We start from the raw sequence: 18,482 nt of genomic DNA, 5'->3' as shown, positions 1-18,482 counted from the left end.
GGGCTGCTGGTGGAGGAACCGGCAGGGAAAAGCACAGCCATAAAAGTTCGTGAGCATAATATTGAAGAAGAGCAGTCACTGGGTAGTGGAAGATGGACAAGACAACCCAGGTGAGCACGGATCACACCCATGAGCCGTAGATCCACATCTTTGTTTGACTGTTGAGGCTGAGCGAGCGTGTTTAAGCCCCTCAGACAGGCAGTTATTTCAGTCAGATGGGAAGGTTTTCGAAAAGGTTTGAATAACAGTTCAGGTAGGCATCCAAAATAGCGTAAAAATGTATAAAAGTAACGTAAAAACAACTAACAACCGATGAGCAGCGGCAGCCAGACGACTAAAGTCGTCATTTGCATTTTTTTACTGTTTGAGCATCGGAACAAGCCCTCGCGCTGAGAGAACAAACATCTCAGCCCTGAAGCCGATCTTCATCCGCATACGTCACACGTCACGTGATCAGGAAGCAGAACATCCATGTGTTAGGAGATTGTTTTGGGCCGTTCCTGTAAAAAAAGTGAGACGCGAACCGCAAAAGCGTCTGCCGATCACAATTCGACAACGAATTATGAAAGAACGGATAACGCTTGAAACACACAGATTCTTCCTGATGTAAGAGGTGAGTCTCCCCTTTGTTTTGGTTGTTTTGGCGTCAACATCATCCTAGTGCGAAACGTTCTGTGACTCTTAAAAAAACAGTAAAAACGGTGAGAAATGCTAGCAGCGAAGGGCTTTACCGATCAGGAAACGGCTGGTAGCGAATGAGTTAAAATCCAATGGTCCAGTTCCAGAAACTGGTGGTGCCCCGATTAATTAATAGAAGATTATAAACAAGCTAAATATATGCCACATTTGAAATATAGGTAAAAAATCTATACTTATTGCTATGACTATAATGGATTCTGTTTGAAGAAGTGACGTTCCGCTTGCCGTTCTGCACCGGTGATGCTTTCGGTGTGAAATAGCATCGATATCTTTTCATCAGAGGAAGGAGAAGAAATGGGAAGGGAGGAAGGATAAATGGAGAAGAACGGCTTGAGCCTCATCAATTCCTTTCCGCTTGTGAGTGAGCCGAGGCATCTGGAGGCGTGGTCAACACTCTAGTGTAGTGCAGAACAGCCACTTATTAAACACGGACTAAAGTAGATAATACCTTTGGAGACAGCAAAATCAAATTCTATTGTAGAACAGACTTTTAACACGAAGAGGGCGCTACGGTGCTGGTTTTAGGCAGAATATTTATATTTTAAAAGAGATGCACTACAATGCTAAAATAACGTCTACAGCACAATTAGACACTCGCTTATAAAGTTACACACCAAAAAGAAAGTTCATTTGGGGGTAACTTGCTCTTTAAGATTCCCCCCGCACTAAACTCTTGACAAGAAAATGAGGTAAAATGTAACTTGTGCAAAGAGAAGAAATGTTTGAAAGCAGGGGAAATACTCAGCTACACAGATGCATGAAATGCACAGACACTAACACACACACACACACACACACACACACACACACACACACACACACACACACACACACACACACACACACACACGATGCTACTAACGGAGGTGAGAATATGTTGAAAAAAGGAGTGCTGCTTGAACACAGCAGGATCTATCCACAAACCCACGCACTCCAGACTTGTGTGTTTTCTATCACCCACAGACAACTTGAACATTTTTGTTCTTTGTCTTCAGAAACTATACTTGCGATCGAAGCTCAGACACAGATATGATCACAGCCATTCTTCTTAACACTACACTAAGTGAAGATTTTTCTTAGATCTGTGTCCTTAATGCTGATTATCATTACTGATCCAAATAGCTTTTACTTATTACTCTGTGTGAAACTATATAGGACTTGATCCAAATTTTCTATTTATTTAGACATATTATTCTATAAATTCTAAAGTGTTATTCAGCAAATCCGCCAATCGAGTTAATGTTCCAAGACTGAAATAACCTTAATCCCAAACAATCATCATTTGGCCATGCTTATAAAATCCCACCTAAACCATAAGAAAACGTCTTGATGACGTGAATCACTGACTAATGTTCCTAACCTGATATTTCTAACTTAAACTGGATCTGGATGTAAAACAACAGTACCATGTGATCTACTCTTCCTCATGTAGAATTCCAACAGGAATGGTGGTAAATGGCCAAAGTATAGCCAGTTTTATCCAGACAGGATCTTGAGATTGTTATTCATGCTTATATTATCTCACTCCTCGACTACTGCAACTTTGTAAGTAAGGTGTAAGTAAGGGTACTGTAGCTCGACTGCAGCTTGTCCAGACTGCTGCAGCAAGATTATTCAATGGCAAAAGAAAGTATGAGCATGTCTGCTCACCTGTTGATTTTAGAATATGTTTTAAAATTCTTTTAATGGTGTTTAAGGTGCTGAATGGACTGACTGATGGACTTGCTCCAGAGCTCGGGCTCGGACACTCCGCTCCGAGAACCAGCTGAGCCCACTGATTGAATTAATCAATTATTTGGGGGGGGGGGGGGGGGGGTGTCATAAGCACTTTTCACCTGATTAGACACAACTTGTCAACACATTTTCATTGTGATGCACCTGTACTGCATAATGGTGAGCACAGGTGACAAAAGTCAAACACAATTAAAGCACAGGTGTCACCACTTGAACACAACAACTAAAAATTGATCACACTTGTGGCTAATGATGTGGGGGAACATGTTAAGTATGCCAATTCAAAGAGCACTGATTTGTGAGGCCCTACAGTGGATAGACATTTGATAGGAAGAGTTTGTGTGAGAGGTGGTTGGGGTAGTCAGCGAAGACAAAGAACAGTAATATCTGATCAATTCAGAGCTACTGTGATCGACCATGTTCTTGTCCATGGTATGTGCATGAGAGAGGCTGGACAAAGGGTACAGCCAAACATCACTGTCCACCATAATCCGACAATTTAGAGACGAGAACAGGTAATTACCTTTATGTGACATCATAGAATGGGGGTCGGCAACCCGCGGCTCTGGAGCCGCATGCGGCTCTTCCATCCATCTGATGCGGCTCTCTGTGCTTATAAAATAATGAATGGATATTTAAATAAAATGCTTTATATTTTACTGCATTAATTTTACATCTGTATGCCAATTCTAAATGTAAAGATTGTCTGCGTAAACCTGAACAGTTCCAACCCGGTCTTACTGTGAGACCGGGTTGACGGGTCACGCTTGTGCGTAATCATATGCACATTCTGAGCTGAAGAGGATGCGAGATTCTGGGCTTTTCCTCAGACGGCTCCTGGATGTGTCGCCACATTGGAGACAGGAACAAGCACTATTCAGCCAAAGTTTCATAATCAGGGAACATTTTCTAAGTGACAAGTCTTGCTTCAGTCGGAGGAATCTTCCTGCATGCGCTCTGGTTCTGCGACGCGCTCCAAGCCCCTCTCCACATCTTCAGCTCGCTGTGCACCGTACGTATGCGCTGACAGTGAGCTGCGCTGAGCAGTGTCCAGCTCAGATGTTCAGATGGGAATCTTTTCTTGAGTGATTTAGCTACATATGCGATGTGCGTAACAAATATGTCAGTTTGTCTGCATGAGTCGGGGTAATTCTTTCTATTCTTTCTCCGTCAAAATAAACGGTCAAATACGGGAACTGTCCGGTCAACACAAGCCCTGCTTTTAACTGTTCTGTTTTCTTGTGAAATTTGTTGCAAAGAGATATAATTTAACTTGATTAACACCAGAGCCAGGCGCACTGCGCCATTATCTCCGTCACTGCAAATGAGGGAAAAACAAAATGATCGGATCCTTTACTGACCTTCCCCACCTACAAAGTTTAATTACAACAATCAAACGTGACAGAGCCTGGATTTGTATTCTGAACAGTCTAAACATGTTTGAAAAAGAAACGTATGACAAAAGTGGCACCTGCTCAGTAAAACCACCAACAGGATGAAAAATATCAAAATATTGTAGGCAGAGACGGGCTACAACTTCTGGATCCATTTTATATAAATCGTTTTATTGATTATCGTCTTATGAAAGATAACTTTGACGTACACGAGCGACTGGTACTGGCTGCTGTCACCTGTTGTGATTGGTTAAAGCAGCTCTCTGCTGTCTGAGGGTAGGCCCTGCCCACAACGCCGCGGTTGCTGTGGCTCCCAGTGTTTTCTTTACTGTGGGACACTTGGCTTGATATTAATAAACTATCACTCAATTTAAAAAAGACTAAATTTATGATATTTGGTAATCAAAAGGAACTTGACAGGGAAATTTACTTAAAAATATGGAATGTTGAAATTGAAAGAGTGACAGAAATAAAATTTTTGGGAGTGGTTATGATCATAAAATGAAATGGAGACAGCATGTTTAATCCATTAAAGGAAAACTTTCTAAGATTATAGCAATACTGTACAAATCAAGACATACAGTAGAAGAAGAAGAAGAAAATATCATTTCTATAGCACCTCTCAAGATAAAAATCACAAGGCGCTTCACAAAAACACAAAATGTAAAAATATAAAAAAGCATTTAGAAAATGTTAAAAATATATATACATATTTAAAATGAGCAAAAAGACAATTGTGATTAAAAAAATGTTAAGAAAGAGAGAGAGAGTGAATAGGAAAGAGGGAAATCAGTGGATCCTGAGGAAGGTGGAATAGGTGGGGAGAGCAGAATAAAGAGAGTGGTGAAGAAGGTCATACAAAAGCCAATGACGAGTTGAATTTAAACCAAAAATTCTACTTTGGTTTCATCTGACCACATGACATTCTCCCAATCCTCAGCTGTATCATCCATGTGCTCTCTGGCAAACTTCAGACGGGCCTGGACATGCACTGGCTTCAGCAGCGGAACACGTCTGGCACAGCAGGATTTGATTCCCTGCCGTTGTAGTATGTTACTAATGGTGACCTTTGTTACTGTGGTCCCAGCTCTCTGCAGGTCATTCACCAGGTCTCCCCGTGTGGTTCTGGGATTCTTGCTCACCGTTCTCATGATCATTTTGACCCCACAGGATGAGATCTCGCATGGAGCCCCAGATCGAGGGAGATTATCAGTGGTCTTGTATGTCTTCCATTTTCTGATAATTGCTCCCACAGTTGATTTTTTCACACCAAGCTGCTTGCCTATTGTAGATTCACTCTTCCCAGTCTGGTGCAGGTCTACAATTCTTTTCCTGGTGTCCGCATCAGGCGAAAGACCAAAGGTGACAGATCATTTGCTGCTGTGGCCCCCAGACCCTGGTCTTCCATTTCCTCAATATGTTACTGTTTTGTTTTCAGGTCATTTAAGAGTTTTTTGAGACCCCTGTGCTGCTACTCTTCAGAGAGTATTCAAAGGCGAAGGAAAGGGAAACCTACAACTGGCCCCCTTATGTTATACTGAAACATGTTTCATATCCATCTGGCTATGGAAATTGTCAGTTTTTCTCCTTTCAAGACAAAGGAAGTAGGGACGTAACTACTGTTTACCATCAGTGAGTGTGGGGGTGCTGTGTCTCCTGCGAGTTAATACTGCAGCACTGACAATTGTAATTTGACGATGGCTGGAAAAAAAGCTCCAGAGTTGTTTAAAGCAATTTAAAATTCCAATAATTAGTTCTAAAAAGTTTTGGAATCAATAAAATGACAACTGTGCCCAAATTTATGCACACTTTCTGTAAATGTTCGTTTCACTTCTCAAATATCACGGCGCGTGTTTCCTACATGATATATTTAACTGAAAATTTTTTATCATAACAACCAAGGATTTATACAGGAAAATCACGAAAATTAACAAGGCTGCCCAAACTTTCAAATCCCACTGTATTTGTAGATAAGACAGTGGCAATAATTATTGGGCTTGTGTTTTTTAATGATTATATATTACAACAATGTACAATCGCCTTTATGACCAATTTAAACATATCTTCTTTCATTATTGCCATTTGATGATGCCAGATATGTGAACTAACAATCTACTTTTATGAAAGCTTTCTCGGCTTTGGCAGCAAACATCGTGTCAGAGCTGTGTTGATTAAATCTCTTTATATTTTAGTTGGCAGTGATTTATTGGACCAATCTATTATAACAGGTGCCGATTTCCAACTGTTATTTGAATTTATAAAAGAAACAAAGGGGCAGTGTTTTCATTACGTCTAAGAATAACACACTCACACACATTCACCTGTTGAAAAGCTCCATAAACCTGAGTAATCAAGGTTGAAACAGAGGCACTTCACCTAACATCTTGGAACCTAAACCAAAAACAAACACCACACTCGGGAGACTTAACTGCAACACAGGGGGTCAAGTGTGTGGGATATAGAGAAAAGTATTGTTTCCTGAAACAGCTTGCCCCCGCTGAGAGTACTAAATAGTGAAGAGAGCATTAGCATTCTGTGCATGGCCTGAGCCAAAGTCCTAAAACACTGAGGAGTAGGACAAGCGGCACTTACTGTTAAGTGCTGGCTTGACAAACGTTTGCTCTTGAAAATGACTTGGAGAGCTGCAGAGTTTTGTTTCACTTAGAAGGTTTTAAAGGGAGCTAAAATTATTATTTAAGAAAGAGGCTAAAAGTGAACTACCAGACTTGTTCATGGGCCTACTGGTTACTCGTTATTTCAGCTCCATTGCTTCTGGAAGTAACCAGTATCAGCTCGCCTGAGCCATTTACATGCACATGATTTCTGTTACCTACCACATTATCTGGGTACTTCAGCACAATTAAAATTAGTTTGCCTTAAAAAAGACTAACACATTTACAAGCAATTTAAAAAAATTATGTCGGTCTATTAAGGGCAGTAGTTTGTTATTTTGATGCACATGTAAACAAGATTAAAAACATAAAAGCATGAGGTGATTGCTGGATTTATTAGCAGATTGACCGTCAAACACATATATGGTATATACCATATATATTGTGTGTGGCAGAGAAGACATGGATAGATGTCTCTAAGTTCAAATGTGCATAATTCTCACACAGATGTATGATGCAGAATTTTATAGGGAACCAAAGAAAAAAACATTTAATTTTAGGACAACATAACACCAACTGAAGAGAAATGACTATATTTAAAAATGTTTGCAATGATCTACAAGAAAAGATAAAGATGTAAGTCATATAGTATCAATTGCAGATGGATTCATTTGTCAGAAAAACACAAGTCATTTTTATCATAAGGATGAACATATCTGCTTTAGAAAACCCATACACACACATACAGATAACAAAAGAAAAAAACTTTTAAGCTGTCAGGTGTTCACCACCCTAAAAGCTTCACTGTCTATTGAACAGTAATGCTATTGTTACACAAAGCTGAAAAGAAATACAGAATCCAAAGTAGAACAAGTGCATCTCATTTATGGAGCCAGTTAGTTTACACACAAATGACCTCTTTCTGTTGGTTTGGTTCATTAAAATAGGTGTTGTTGAACATACTATCATTGAGTGTGTGTGTGTGTGTGTGTGTGTGTGTGCGTGTGTGTGTGTGTGTGTGTGTGTGTGTGTGTATTTGTGACTTGAAACAAGTCGATGGTCAACCTTGGTCAATCTTTTGGAAAAAAGAGACAGAACGGGAGACACTTCCAATGTTTTTAAGATGTCTTATGACAAAATATTTATATATAATTCTAAGCCTTTGTCTCAGTGCATTAAGGAACGTGCACTTTTAGTGGTTTTTGTACAGTACACATTTATTTTAAGATGTATTAAATGTGATCTTGTGGGCCAGAATTGCTATGGGTCTTGTGTTTTCCATACATGATTTAAACAGTAATTTAGTGCGGCACTGGGAAAAAAATACCTAGAGGAGCCATACTTGTCTTTTCAATCAATCAGCTGTGGTCTATAGTTTGAATGAAGCCCTTGTGGGTAAGTTTCTGAGTAAAACCAGCTCTGATTCCCTTGTTTCGGGGGGGGGGGGGGGGGGGGCTCACAGGAGGTTGGTGGCAGAAACTCTTTTTCTACAGTGTCTGGGTGGAAAACAGCAGGATTACAAGTCCTACTCATAAATATTTATGATATGTGGACAACTTACCTCCTATTCACTTTTACAAGTCACACCGTGCTGCTAAATCAGCGTAATATTAACACAGTGTGTCTTATAAAAGCGCCATGCTGGCATGGCGATGTATGAATGCTGCGGCATTCGTTCCATTCAGTAGTAATATTGCGGTAATTGTCTGTCATAGAAAGAAAGAAAGAAAGAAAGAAAGAAAGAAAGAAAGAAAATGGTCTTTTATATAGCGCCTCTCAAGATAAAAATCATGAGACACTTCAGAAAAACAACAAAAATAAATATAAAAATATTTTAAAAATTATTAAAACATGTTTAAAATAAGAAAAAAATAACACTTGTTCTTAAAAAATGCAATGAAAGGGAGAGAGAAAATGACTAGGAAAGAGGGAAATCAGTGGATCCTGAGAAAGGCAGAATAAGAGCAGAATAAGGAGAGGGTGGTGATGAAGGTCACGCAAAAGCCAGCCTGAACAGGTGAGTTTTCAGCTGCATTTTAAAGGAGATAATTGAGTCCACTGATCTCAGGCTCAGGGGGAGAGAGTTCCAGAGTCTGGAGGCCACAGCAGCAAATGATCTCTCACATTTGGTCTAAATGGTGATTGCGCCTTGTTGCAACAGACGGAGGTGACATGATGACGTGGGGATTTACTGCCGAGCTCCGGTTGTCAACTATATTGAAAATTAAAGTAAACATGGGCTGTAAGTTTTGCTTTTTGAACAAAATCAGCTGAGACGGCAAACTGGAGAAAAGCAGAGCTCCAGGAGCTTCTCTCTGTTAGAGCTGGAGGTCAGATAACCAGAGACTGCACGGGGACTGTGGGGGACAGACACTTTTAGGAGCAGGTTGTCAAAAAACTGAATGAGCATCTTTGATCGTAATAAAAAGCAAGTTATGTCCAAGATAAACGGAAGTCCACGGCAGTGCAGGGAGCACCCCTTACCCCCTTTATACCAAAATCTTTTGTAAAATGGACATGATTGCACCACATTACCACCATGTTCTGACCACTTATAAAGAACTTAAGGCCCCCTGATGTCACCATGGGGTTGCAGCAAATTGACAGCATTGTCTTGGGTAACATATACTGTACAATGTTAAACTGTTATCTCCACAAATAACAGAAGTCCGACTGTGTTCTGCTATGCTAAGTTGCTAAAGGTTAGCTTCTGCTAGCCGAGACTAGCTCTGATCTGTCCTAGCTGCTCAATCAACACAGCCTTCCACATTTACAAGTTGAGATGGGAGACGCAATGAATGCAAATATTCTGTTACATAGGAGACACTGGCCTTTTCGCACCACATCAAGAGCTGGCAGCTTGGTTCTGTAACAGAAAGAGTTCTGGGGGGGCAGCTGCACATGCTGTGTGGAGTGACTGATTTTTTTCTCTCTACTCCATGGGTTGGCTGTCTGTCGGTGCTCGGAGCACATCATGGAAGAGAATGTCCTCTTGTGCAAGATGGAGCCCCTCATGGATCACGGGGCCCTACGCGCAGTGCATGTTCTGCCTAAGGAGGGGTGGCGCTGGTTTTCATTAACAAGTTTGTTTTGTGAATTCTTGAATTATGATGTCATGTTGGAGTTGTTTGTTAACGTGCTAATTATTCTGATCCCAAAACAAAGATTTTCTAACCCTCTGGCATTCTGCTTTAAGTATTTTCATTCAGCATTTGTTGTGCGAATGAGCTCGTCTTAATACAGAAACTAACATGCTCACTGGAATCTATCTCTTCCAATAAAAATGAAGCCTCTATCCTAAATTGCTTTATTCTGTCACGACGTGCCGGTGAGTGGAACGGGGGTGAGGATCCACACGCTTGGGAGGAATCAGGCAGGTAGACAAACTGGGTAACGTAAAAGGTTTTAATAACAAATGCACGCAGGACATGGGAACAATGAGCAAACAAGAGACACAGAACTGGAGGGGTTTAAATACAAGAGGGCCGGGAGCTTGGGTGATTGGAAAACGAGAGGCAGGTGGGAGCAATTAACAGAGACACATGGCTGAACTGAATGGGGTGACAGGACAGGGTGTGACATATTCCTAACAAAAGCCATCTTCCAGGATCACAGGAACACAAACTGGAGATTTCTAATGACTAATTCTGTTGTGAACATCAAGCTCTATTTACCCTCAACTTAACTCTAAACCAAGAGATCTGCTCTACCAAGCAGCTTTTGACAGATCAATTAATAGACAGGCATACTGGACTGCTGCCTGCATGTCATGAGGGCTCTTTGAATTTTCATTAGGGCTGACTGATCTGAGGCCTTTGGTGGCAGCTGCACTGATCTTACCATCTCTTTTAGACTGTTGTGTCTGCAAGCAATCCAGCCATGGTTTTAAGGTCCTGCATGAATCTACAGTTAAAACATTTATTATTAAATGAAGTTATATAAAGCAGCACACTCAACAAAGGGGGGACATGACAAATGTGTCTTTTGATTAAGATTTACATTGATTATTGCAAGAATAAAGCCACACCACGCTACATACAGCACTCACGATACACTCAACCACAACGTGCTCTTAAAGTCTTCCTTATCATATTGTAAAGCCTAATTTATACTTCTCCATCTGCGTCGGTGCGGAGACGCAATGCTATAATGCGTCGGCGCAAGAGCTTTCCGACGGGTTCACAGGGGACGATAGGAGACATGCCCATATTTTTAACTATCTGTCGAAAGTGAGAGGCCGCAAGCTTGTGATTGGTCAGGACGTTGATTACTGGGAATTTAATCAATTCAATTCAATCCATATGTTTGTGGTATGCCTAATGGGCTTATCTTTCCTCAGACAGGAAACTTTTTACAATTCTGAATTCAGAAAAAGAGTCAGTCTGACTAAAGTCTAGGCATGCTCTGGATCTTTTGTTCCTCATAAATGAAGATACAGATCCTTAGTGCTCCAGCACGGTACTCAACACTGTCTCTCCAAGATATCCTGGCAATCATACTGACTAGTTTGCAGATGACACTGCAGTTGTTGGTTTAATCTTCATCAATGATTGGTCCATACTTAAGATGTGGAGGACCTTCTTATTGTTGCCGTGAAAGCAACCCAAGCACCGATGTAGTAAAGTTGAAGTAGATGGTGGCAGACTTCAGAAGAAGAGTTTACAGTTGGCCTGAAGGAGACTTTTTGATCTTCCATGTCTCCCACAGGACCAGTACTCAGATCTGTAATCAGTAATCAATCAGAAGTTTGCATATTGGCTACATAATCCTTCAGTTCAGGATTTCACATATATCCATTAATTCTAAGATTATTTTACGACTCGTACAAAAAATAAAATAAAATAGTTTCTTTAATTTCTGCAGTCATTTTTCTACATGCAAAGGTCAACATTTATATATGAACATTTATATATGTATATTTATTCCAACAATTTGCAGCAAAATATAAAACAAAAGACTGGGTGGAGAAAATGTAATGTCACATTTTTGTGGACTTAAATCTTGAGAAACATTTACAAACTGTTTTAAGTCTGAGATTGGGACAGAAAGCTTCAAAGAGTCTCAAAGGTCAACCTGAAAACCCACCTTCTTCAATAAAGTCATGTGGGTGGTCTTTAAAATGAAAGATTTAATCTCCAATAGATTATCCCTATAAAGAAAGGTTAGACAGAGAATATGTCAGTGATAAAATGCCCAGGTCAAGATTGGTTTTCTGAGCAGGAAAAGTCCCAAAGGGAAAACTTTAAAAAGTAAGAAACTCAGTTTTTAGTCAAGTTTGAGTGAAACCCCTCAGATTTTTCATCATTAAACCATATCCAAAGTAATTGTACATTTCTATCTTCCATTGCTTCTTTTTACTCATTTTACTAGTGTGTGTATGGCTCCCTAAAGGGATGGTCATGTGTTGTTCTTTTTTACTCTTCGTGTTTTTATTGTTCTATTTGTGGTCTTACTGCTGAGAGCTCCCAACCAAATCTTGTGTATGCATAATGACAATAAGGAATTCAATTCAATTCAATTATGACAAAAATCTAAAAAGATATTTATTAGCATCTTGTGTTATAATATTTGGTAAATAACCAAACACCTTGCGTCAAATCAGTGTTTACCTGCAGACTAAACTTCTGGTTCTTGTCTTCAGTAACCAACAAAGTCTTTGTGGCAGGAACCAATGTGGTGCTGTTGTGATTAATCAAAGCTCCTTTTACCTCCACAAACATACCACCTTTCAATCTCTCAGTCTGCCTTTGGTGTTTTTATCTGAATTTTATCATTTTGGGGACAACTCTCATCACAGAAAGTTGAGTCTTAATAAAAATAAATAAATAACCCACATACAGGTCCATAAAATATCATACCAAAGTTGATTTATTTCAGTAACTTCTTTCAAAAAATGACTAGTATATTTGATTTGTTCATTAGACACAGGCTGATATATTTCAAAATTTGTTGTTTCTTTTAATTGTGATGATTATAATTGACAACTAATGAAAATCCCAAATTCAATATCTCACAACATTAGACTTTTGTGAAAGGTTCAATATTGAAGACCTCCGATGCCACACTCTAATCAGCTAAGTAACTCAAAACACCTGCAAAAGTGTTTAAGTGATCTCTCAGTCCAATTCTGTAGGCGACACAAACAAAGAAAATAACTGCTGACTTAACATTGGTCCAAAAGACGACTATTGACACCTTTCACAAGGAAGGCAAGACACAAAAGATCATTGTTAAATGGGCTGGGTGTATACAGAGCCCTGTGTCCAAGCGCATTAATAGAGAGGCGAAGAGAAGGACAAGATGTGGTAGAAAAAAAGTGTACAACCAATAGGGTGAACTGCACCCTGGAGAGGATTGAGAAACAAAACCCATTCAAAAATGTGGGGGATATTTACAAAAAGTGGCCTGCAGCTGGAGTCGGTGCTTCAAGAATCACCACACAAAGTGTGCAAGACATGGTTTCAGCTATCGCATTCCTTAGGTCAAGCCACTCTTGAACAGAGACAGCATCAGAAGTGTCTCGCCTGGACTGAAGACAAAAAGGACAGGGGTCTCATTTATGAAACATTGCGTAGAATCCTTACTAGAACCGTACTTAAGCTCAGCAAAAAAATGTACTTTTGCCAAGTAGGTTTGTGATCTATCAAACATGGAGTACGCACAGCTGCACGCAATCTCCGCTTCATAAATCGGAGACTAACGACAATGTTTCTCAGCTGCATTTTAGTCACATCCCGCCCTCACCACGCCCACTTTCTGCCATAAATAGTCAATGCAAACTGCCTTGTGGATCTCATGCATATACATAAGCCGGCTGTTGCAGCGCTCCGCTAATGACGATGGCGACCGTAGATCAAGGCAGATCAAGGAAGCACAATTTCACAGAAGCAGAAATTGAGATAACTGTGGGTGAGGTGGAGAAATGAAAGGAAGTGCTTTTGCAAAACAAATAGAAAATTCACGGAGTGGCACAGCGTTGCTGTTATGGAAAATTTATGTTTATTAATTCTTGACCATGGACTCAATCAACTGAAATTAATATGTATTGCTCTATGCCTCTCTGCATGCCCACTAATTCACGACGTAACCTGCATCCACCTCGGCTGACGACCCCTGGACGCAACTACAACAGGACACAGCGAAGAACAGACGCTGGAAAATGATCAACTATCTCAAACACCTGCACCCAAATCTCCGGACTGGTTTCACGGTCAAGGACCTGAAAGACTTTTCGGGGACAAGATCAGCTCCCTGACAATTGGACAACCGCCTCGACACGCCACAGAAGGACCCTGAAGTCTTCCTATTGAGAAGTTGAACTGTGCGCTTCATGTTCCGAACTACATTATTACGCTCCGGACCTGGACTTCAAGATACTTATCAACGTAAGACTGAAACCATCCTGATCAACGGAAGAGGACTCTGACACTCAAACCTATTCTCCAATTGGGACTCAGTCCACGGACAAGCCCTTTGATGAGGAACGCCTGGTTTGCCTCAGCTCTGCCACGGTTAGAGCTGCGTAAACGTTCATTTTCCCTCATTCACAGAAAGATTTGTCTGCAACTTGGAGCCTTAAACTAAATTCACCAGATTTTTCAATACACTGTATTGATATTTTCTGTGTATTATATGGTTTTGCGAACCCTTACCAATCTCCTTACAGGAACTGCCATAAGTCGTAGAACTGTGCATCAAAGTAAATTAATTTCAATACCTATGAAATAGCTTTTCTTAAGGTTGTAATTGTGTTAATTTAGCTGATTCTATTCTCTATCTCTGTGAAATGCTGTACGATATTATTGTCAGTTGTGTTTGCCTTATTGTGTTTATTACCTTATTAGTTCTTATTATTTTGCAGATTTTTGTATTACACTTTAGATGAAATGATCCGTTGGACGACGTTATCAGGATTGAGATTACGATCCGCAATAGACAAATGATTGCAGCACCACATGCTGTGTTCCCACTTCGTGTTGATTCTGAACCTTTCATATCTGATCGTAGTGTTTATTACCTTACTTATTATTTTTCTTGTTTTGATGCTTATCATTTTTGTCTTGAGTTACTTGATTTGTACCCTATTGGTCCTTATGACTACCGAGATGATCAGCCTTCCTGGTTTTACCCCTTTTCTATTCCTTGATTCGTGATTGATGTAGCTATCATAGTTAATGGTGACAAGTTATGGAAGTGGACACTATTCCTTATTATTTTACTTATTTTTATTTTCCTTATTTGGTTTTGTTTTGTTGCTTCCTTCTGTTTGGTTATCCTATTCAGATAAACAGGAGGGAAAGTTATGGAAAATTTATGTTTATTAATTCTTGATCATGGACTCAATCAGCTGAACGTAATATGTATTGCTCTATGCCTCTCTGCATGCCCACTAATTCAGAACTCACACACACACACACACACACACACACACACACACACACACACACACACACACACACACACACACACACACACACACACACACACACACACACAATCTCTCTCTCTCTCTCTCTCTCTCTCTCTCTCTCTCTCTCTCTCTCTCTCTCTCTCTCTCTCTCTCTCACTCCAATCTCTCTATAAATAAACTCTGTGAAGGGATGTTCGGGGCATTTGCCTCGTGCATTATGCCACAGTTATAACTGTTTGACTTGTCTGTTCATTGTCTCCTTCTCCCTTCACTATAGGAAATGGGGTTATTGATATTGATAAACATATTGATAAAATCCAAGACAGTTGCTGAAGCCGTCATTGTTATGAGTTCTTCAGAGTGAGAGATCTGTGGCGGATATAACAAAAAATGGTCCAATCAGGATTCCATCCCCAGACTCCCGGGTGAAAGTCACGTGCGCTAACCAGTCAGCCAAACAGAGCTCTCCCTTGTCCAAGTAGCCAGGGCGTATGATCAATCTGGTCACAGTGACAGAACACACATTGTCACAGACGCAAGACATTCTGTCTCAATCTGTACCCCTGCTGATATTCTGCATTCCGTATTCTGCGCTTCAGGCTGTGTGTGCGTGAGTGTGTGTGTGTGTGAGTGAGTGTGCGCGTGGTGTGAGTGTGCGTGCATGTGTGCGCGCGTGCGTGTGTGTGTGTGAGTGAGTGTGCGCGTGGTGTGAGTGTGCGTGCATGTGTGCGCGCGTGTGTGCGTGTGGGGGGTCTTGTTCTGTGTGAAAACGAAGCAGTACAAGTGATAATGCTGAAGGATTTCATAATTTTATCCTTCTCAGCAGCAGCACTGCAGGTGCTCTCCATGTCCAAAATGTGCGTAAGCAAGGTCCTTAGTCAACTTAAAGTTGCGCAAATTTTTCCGCTAAGTTTTCTTTCATAAATACCAAAGTTTGCATGGAAAGTTGCTTACGCAGTTTTACAACCCCGTTTTGTGCGTAAGCAAGCTTGATAAATGAGGCCCCAGGACTGCTGCTGAGTGGTCCAAAGGTATGTTCTCTGATGAAAGTAAATTTAGCATTTCCTTTGGAAATCAAGGTCCCAGAGTCCAGAGGAAGAATCCACAATGCTTGAGGTCCAGTGTTAAGTTTCAGTGATGGTTTAGGGTGCCATATCATCTGCTGGTTCATTGTGCTTTCTGAGGTCCAAGGTCAGCACAGCCATCTACCAGGAAGTTTTAGGGAACTTCATGCTTCCTGCTGCTGACCAACTTTATGGAGAAGCAGCTTTCATTTCCCAACAGGTGCCTGCACACTGCCAAAGCTACCAGTAAGTGGAATTACTGAAAGAAATCAACTTTGTTATGATATTCTAATTTTATGACCAGTAACTGAACAAGAGCTTTTTACTACTCTGAAGCCAAATTAATGCTTTTTCCTATAATGTGCAAGAGTAAAAAGTCAAAAAAGAGAACTGGACTTTGACCTCTAATCATAATGTATTTAAGCAAGCTGACATTCCTCTAATAAAACAGGAAATGCTGATGCCTCATTTAGTATCCAGTCATGTCTTCCCTTAATCCTCTTCAAATATGTCAAGGTGTTGCTTTAAGCAACAAGAAAAATCCAGCCAACTTTTTCTCCCTCCAATATTGTCCACGTAAACCTCAATTCATTAATTTTTAATATAAACATTAAGTAAATAAGCACTCAGCAGAAACATACATTTTGAACATATTTGCACAGGTATCAGCTGGCAATAAAATAGAATAAAAGTGTAATTTTATAATAATTTAGTTTTACTTGCAGAATCAGAACGAAGCTGACAATTCACAGCTGAGAAGATTAAAAAACACCCTCAAAAGAAAAAAACAAGGCTTTTTTTTTTCTTTTCTTATGCTCCAACACCCACATGCAGGCCCAACTCCTACCTTCTTTGCTTGCTGAACACAGGTCATGTACTGATTGGCCAAGCTGGAGCAGTGCAGGGTCTGCTGTGGGTTTTCTCTGTAACACTGAAGCACTTTAGCCTGCAGCTCGGAGCACACAGGAGCAGTCGGCCGGGTCCTGGAAGCACAGCATTCAGAGGAGGGTCAGTCACAGTAAAGCCTAAAGTTACAGCACATCGTTACATACTAATGGGTATTTTTAATTTACCACTGATCCCAGTAAAAGTTTGTCTGCTTGTGATTGTCTAGATGTTGCTGGATACTGCGTTCTGATATTAAAGGCAACAACTAAAAATATCACTCCGTTTTGTTTGTCTTTCAGATTTTCATTTCAGGAAACAAGTGTTTATATAAAACAGTAATATCTATCAAACCATAGTCAAAAATAAAAATAAAAACACAACTGCTAAATTACTCAAGAATGTTCAGTGAAAATTACCATTTACTCACAGTTTATATTTTTTACATAAAATATTGAAGGACACTAAAAATAATCAGCTCTTCTGGGCAATGCTAACTTGCAAACATGTATAATTCTAAAATGGTACATTTGTCAATTTTATGTGATTTAAAAAAAAAATAATTTTTGCAAAAGAAATAACATTTCTTGCTTATCCACCTACTTTTACTAGTTTCGGAAACTTGTATTTTGTCAAGCCAAAAATTGTTAGATGAAAATCTTGCAAAGTCTAAAGTCAACCAGCTACATGTGGCTGTGAATGCCATCTGGAAACATCAACTACTTCTGACAGAGTACAGAAGTACAAGCATTGAAGTTTCTCTTGTAAATACAACTCTTAGAAAAATAACTTTTAATTGAGGCCGTGTAGTTTGTCTTAGCTCAAGCTGAACGACCTAAGATAGTTTCAAAGTGTTTAAGGCTCAGTCTATAGAAGGAGATGAATTATGCATCGACAAAGCAGCTTACGACTCAATGTCAAACTTTCTTTTTTTGGTTATCTGACTCACACATACAGTACATGTATGCTGACAAAAGCACACAATTCTAATCGCACTTACGATTAGGCACATACACACGCACAAAGCCTCACAGGTAGTGAATGCTAATCCTGAAAGAGGGTAATCCTTGAGTGCTCTGTTGGTTGTGGTAATTTACTTCTGTGTTGTAACAGGACTTGAGACTGGAGGGGCGAGGGTATACACAAACATATGCATCGTGTATAGTGAAAAAGGACAGGCTTTGTAAAGTTTTATTGTTTCTGTACAACATTCTGCCAGTAATGTATGGCTATTTATTGTAGCTTTTTATTATTACCGAAGACAATAATAAAACTCCTTTTTAAATCAAGGAATCTGCTAATCCCAATGAGCATAAATATCTCTGTATCAATCTCAAGAAATGAAATAAAGACTTGTTTGATGGCGAATATCAGACTTTGCGAAGAAGATTACAATATATTTTTTATAAAATTATATCTTTCCTCTGACATAAAACAGACCTTTAGAATCCTAGATAAGAGTGATATAATCTAAAGCACAGTGATGTTACTTTTCAAATAGTAAACTAATTTTATCAGTCTGACTTTAAATTGATTACCATCTATTTTATTCTCATTTCAGAAACTCAGAGACCAGTGCTGGCAGACTTTGACTTTTTACTCCAACATTTGAATTTTGTATCATCATTGGACGTACTCAACCCAGAACATTTGTTTTAATTAAAGTCCCATTAGTTGTCACACA

The 18,482-nt window shown here is 39.8% G+C and overlaps 1 protein-coding gene across 5 annotated transcripts in view; it reads right to left on the bottom strand.

Moving 5' to 3' along the window:
- chchd6b (coiled-coil-helix-coiled-coil-helix domain containing 6b) overlaps positions 1–18,482 on the bottom strand; it is a 128,219-nt gene that overhangs the window by 9,486 nt on the left and 100,251 nt on the right. For all 5 annotated transcript variants that reach the window (XR_008565858.2, XR_008565860.2, XM_015959450.3 and 2 more), the window contains one exon: positions 16,761–16,896. Coding sequence is in view for 2 of the 5 variants with exons in the window: in XM_015959450.3 (XP_015814936.3) it covers positions 16,761–16,896 (136 nt within the window). In the remaining 3 variants the exon portion in view is untranslated. Of the gene's footprint in view, positions 1–16,760; positions 16,897–18,482 lie in introns of those variants that run through there.

Source organism: Nothobranchius furzeri, chromosome 3 (assembly GCF_043380555.1).
Source record: "Nothobranchius furzeri strain GRZ-AD chromosome 3, NfurGRZ-RIMD1, whole genome shotgun sequence".
Lineage (NCBI taxonomy): Eukaryota > Metazoa > Chordata > Actinopteri > Cyprinodontiformes > Nothobranchiidae > Nothobranchius > Nothobranchius furzeri.
The sequence above is the reverse complement of the archived record's forward strand: the minus strand, read 5'-3'. Positions and strand labels throughout refer to the sequence as shown.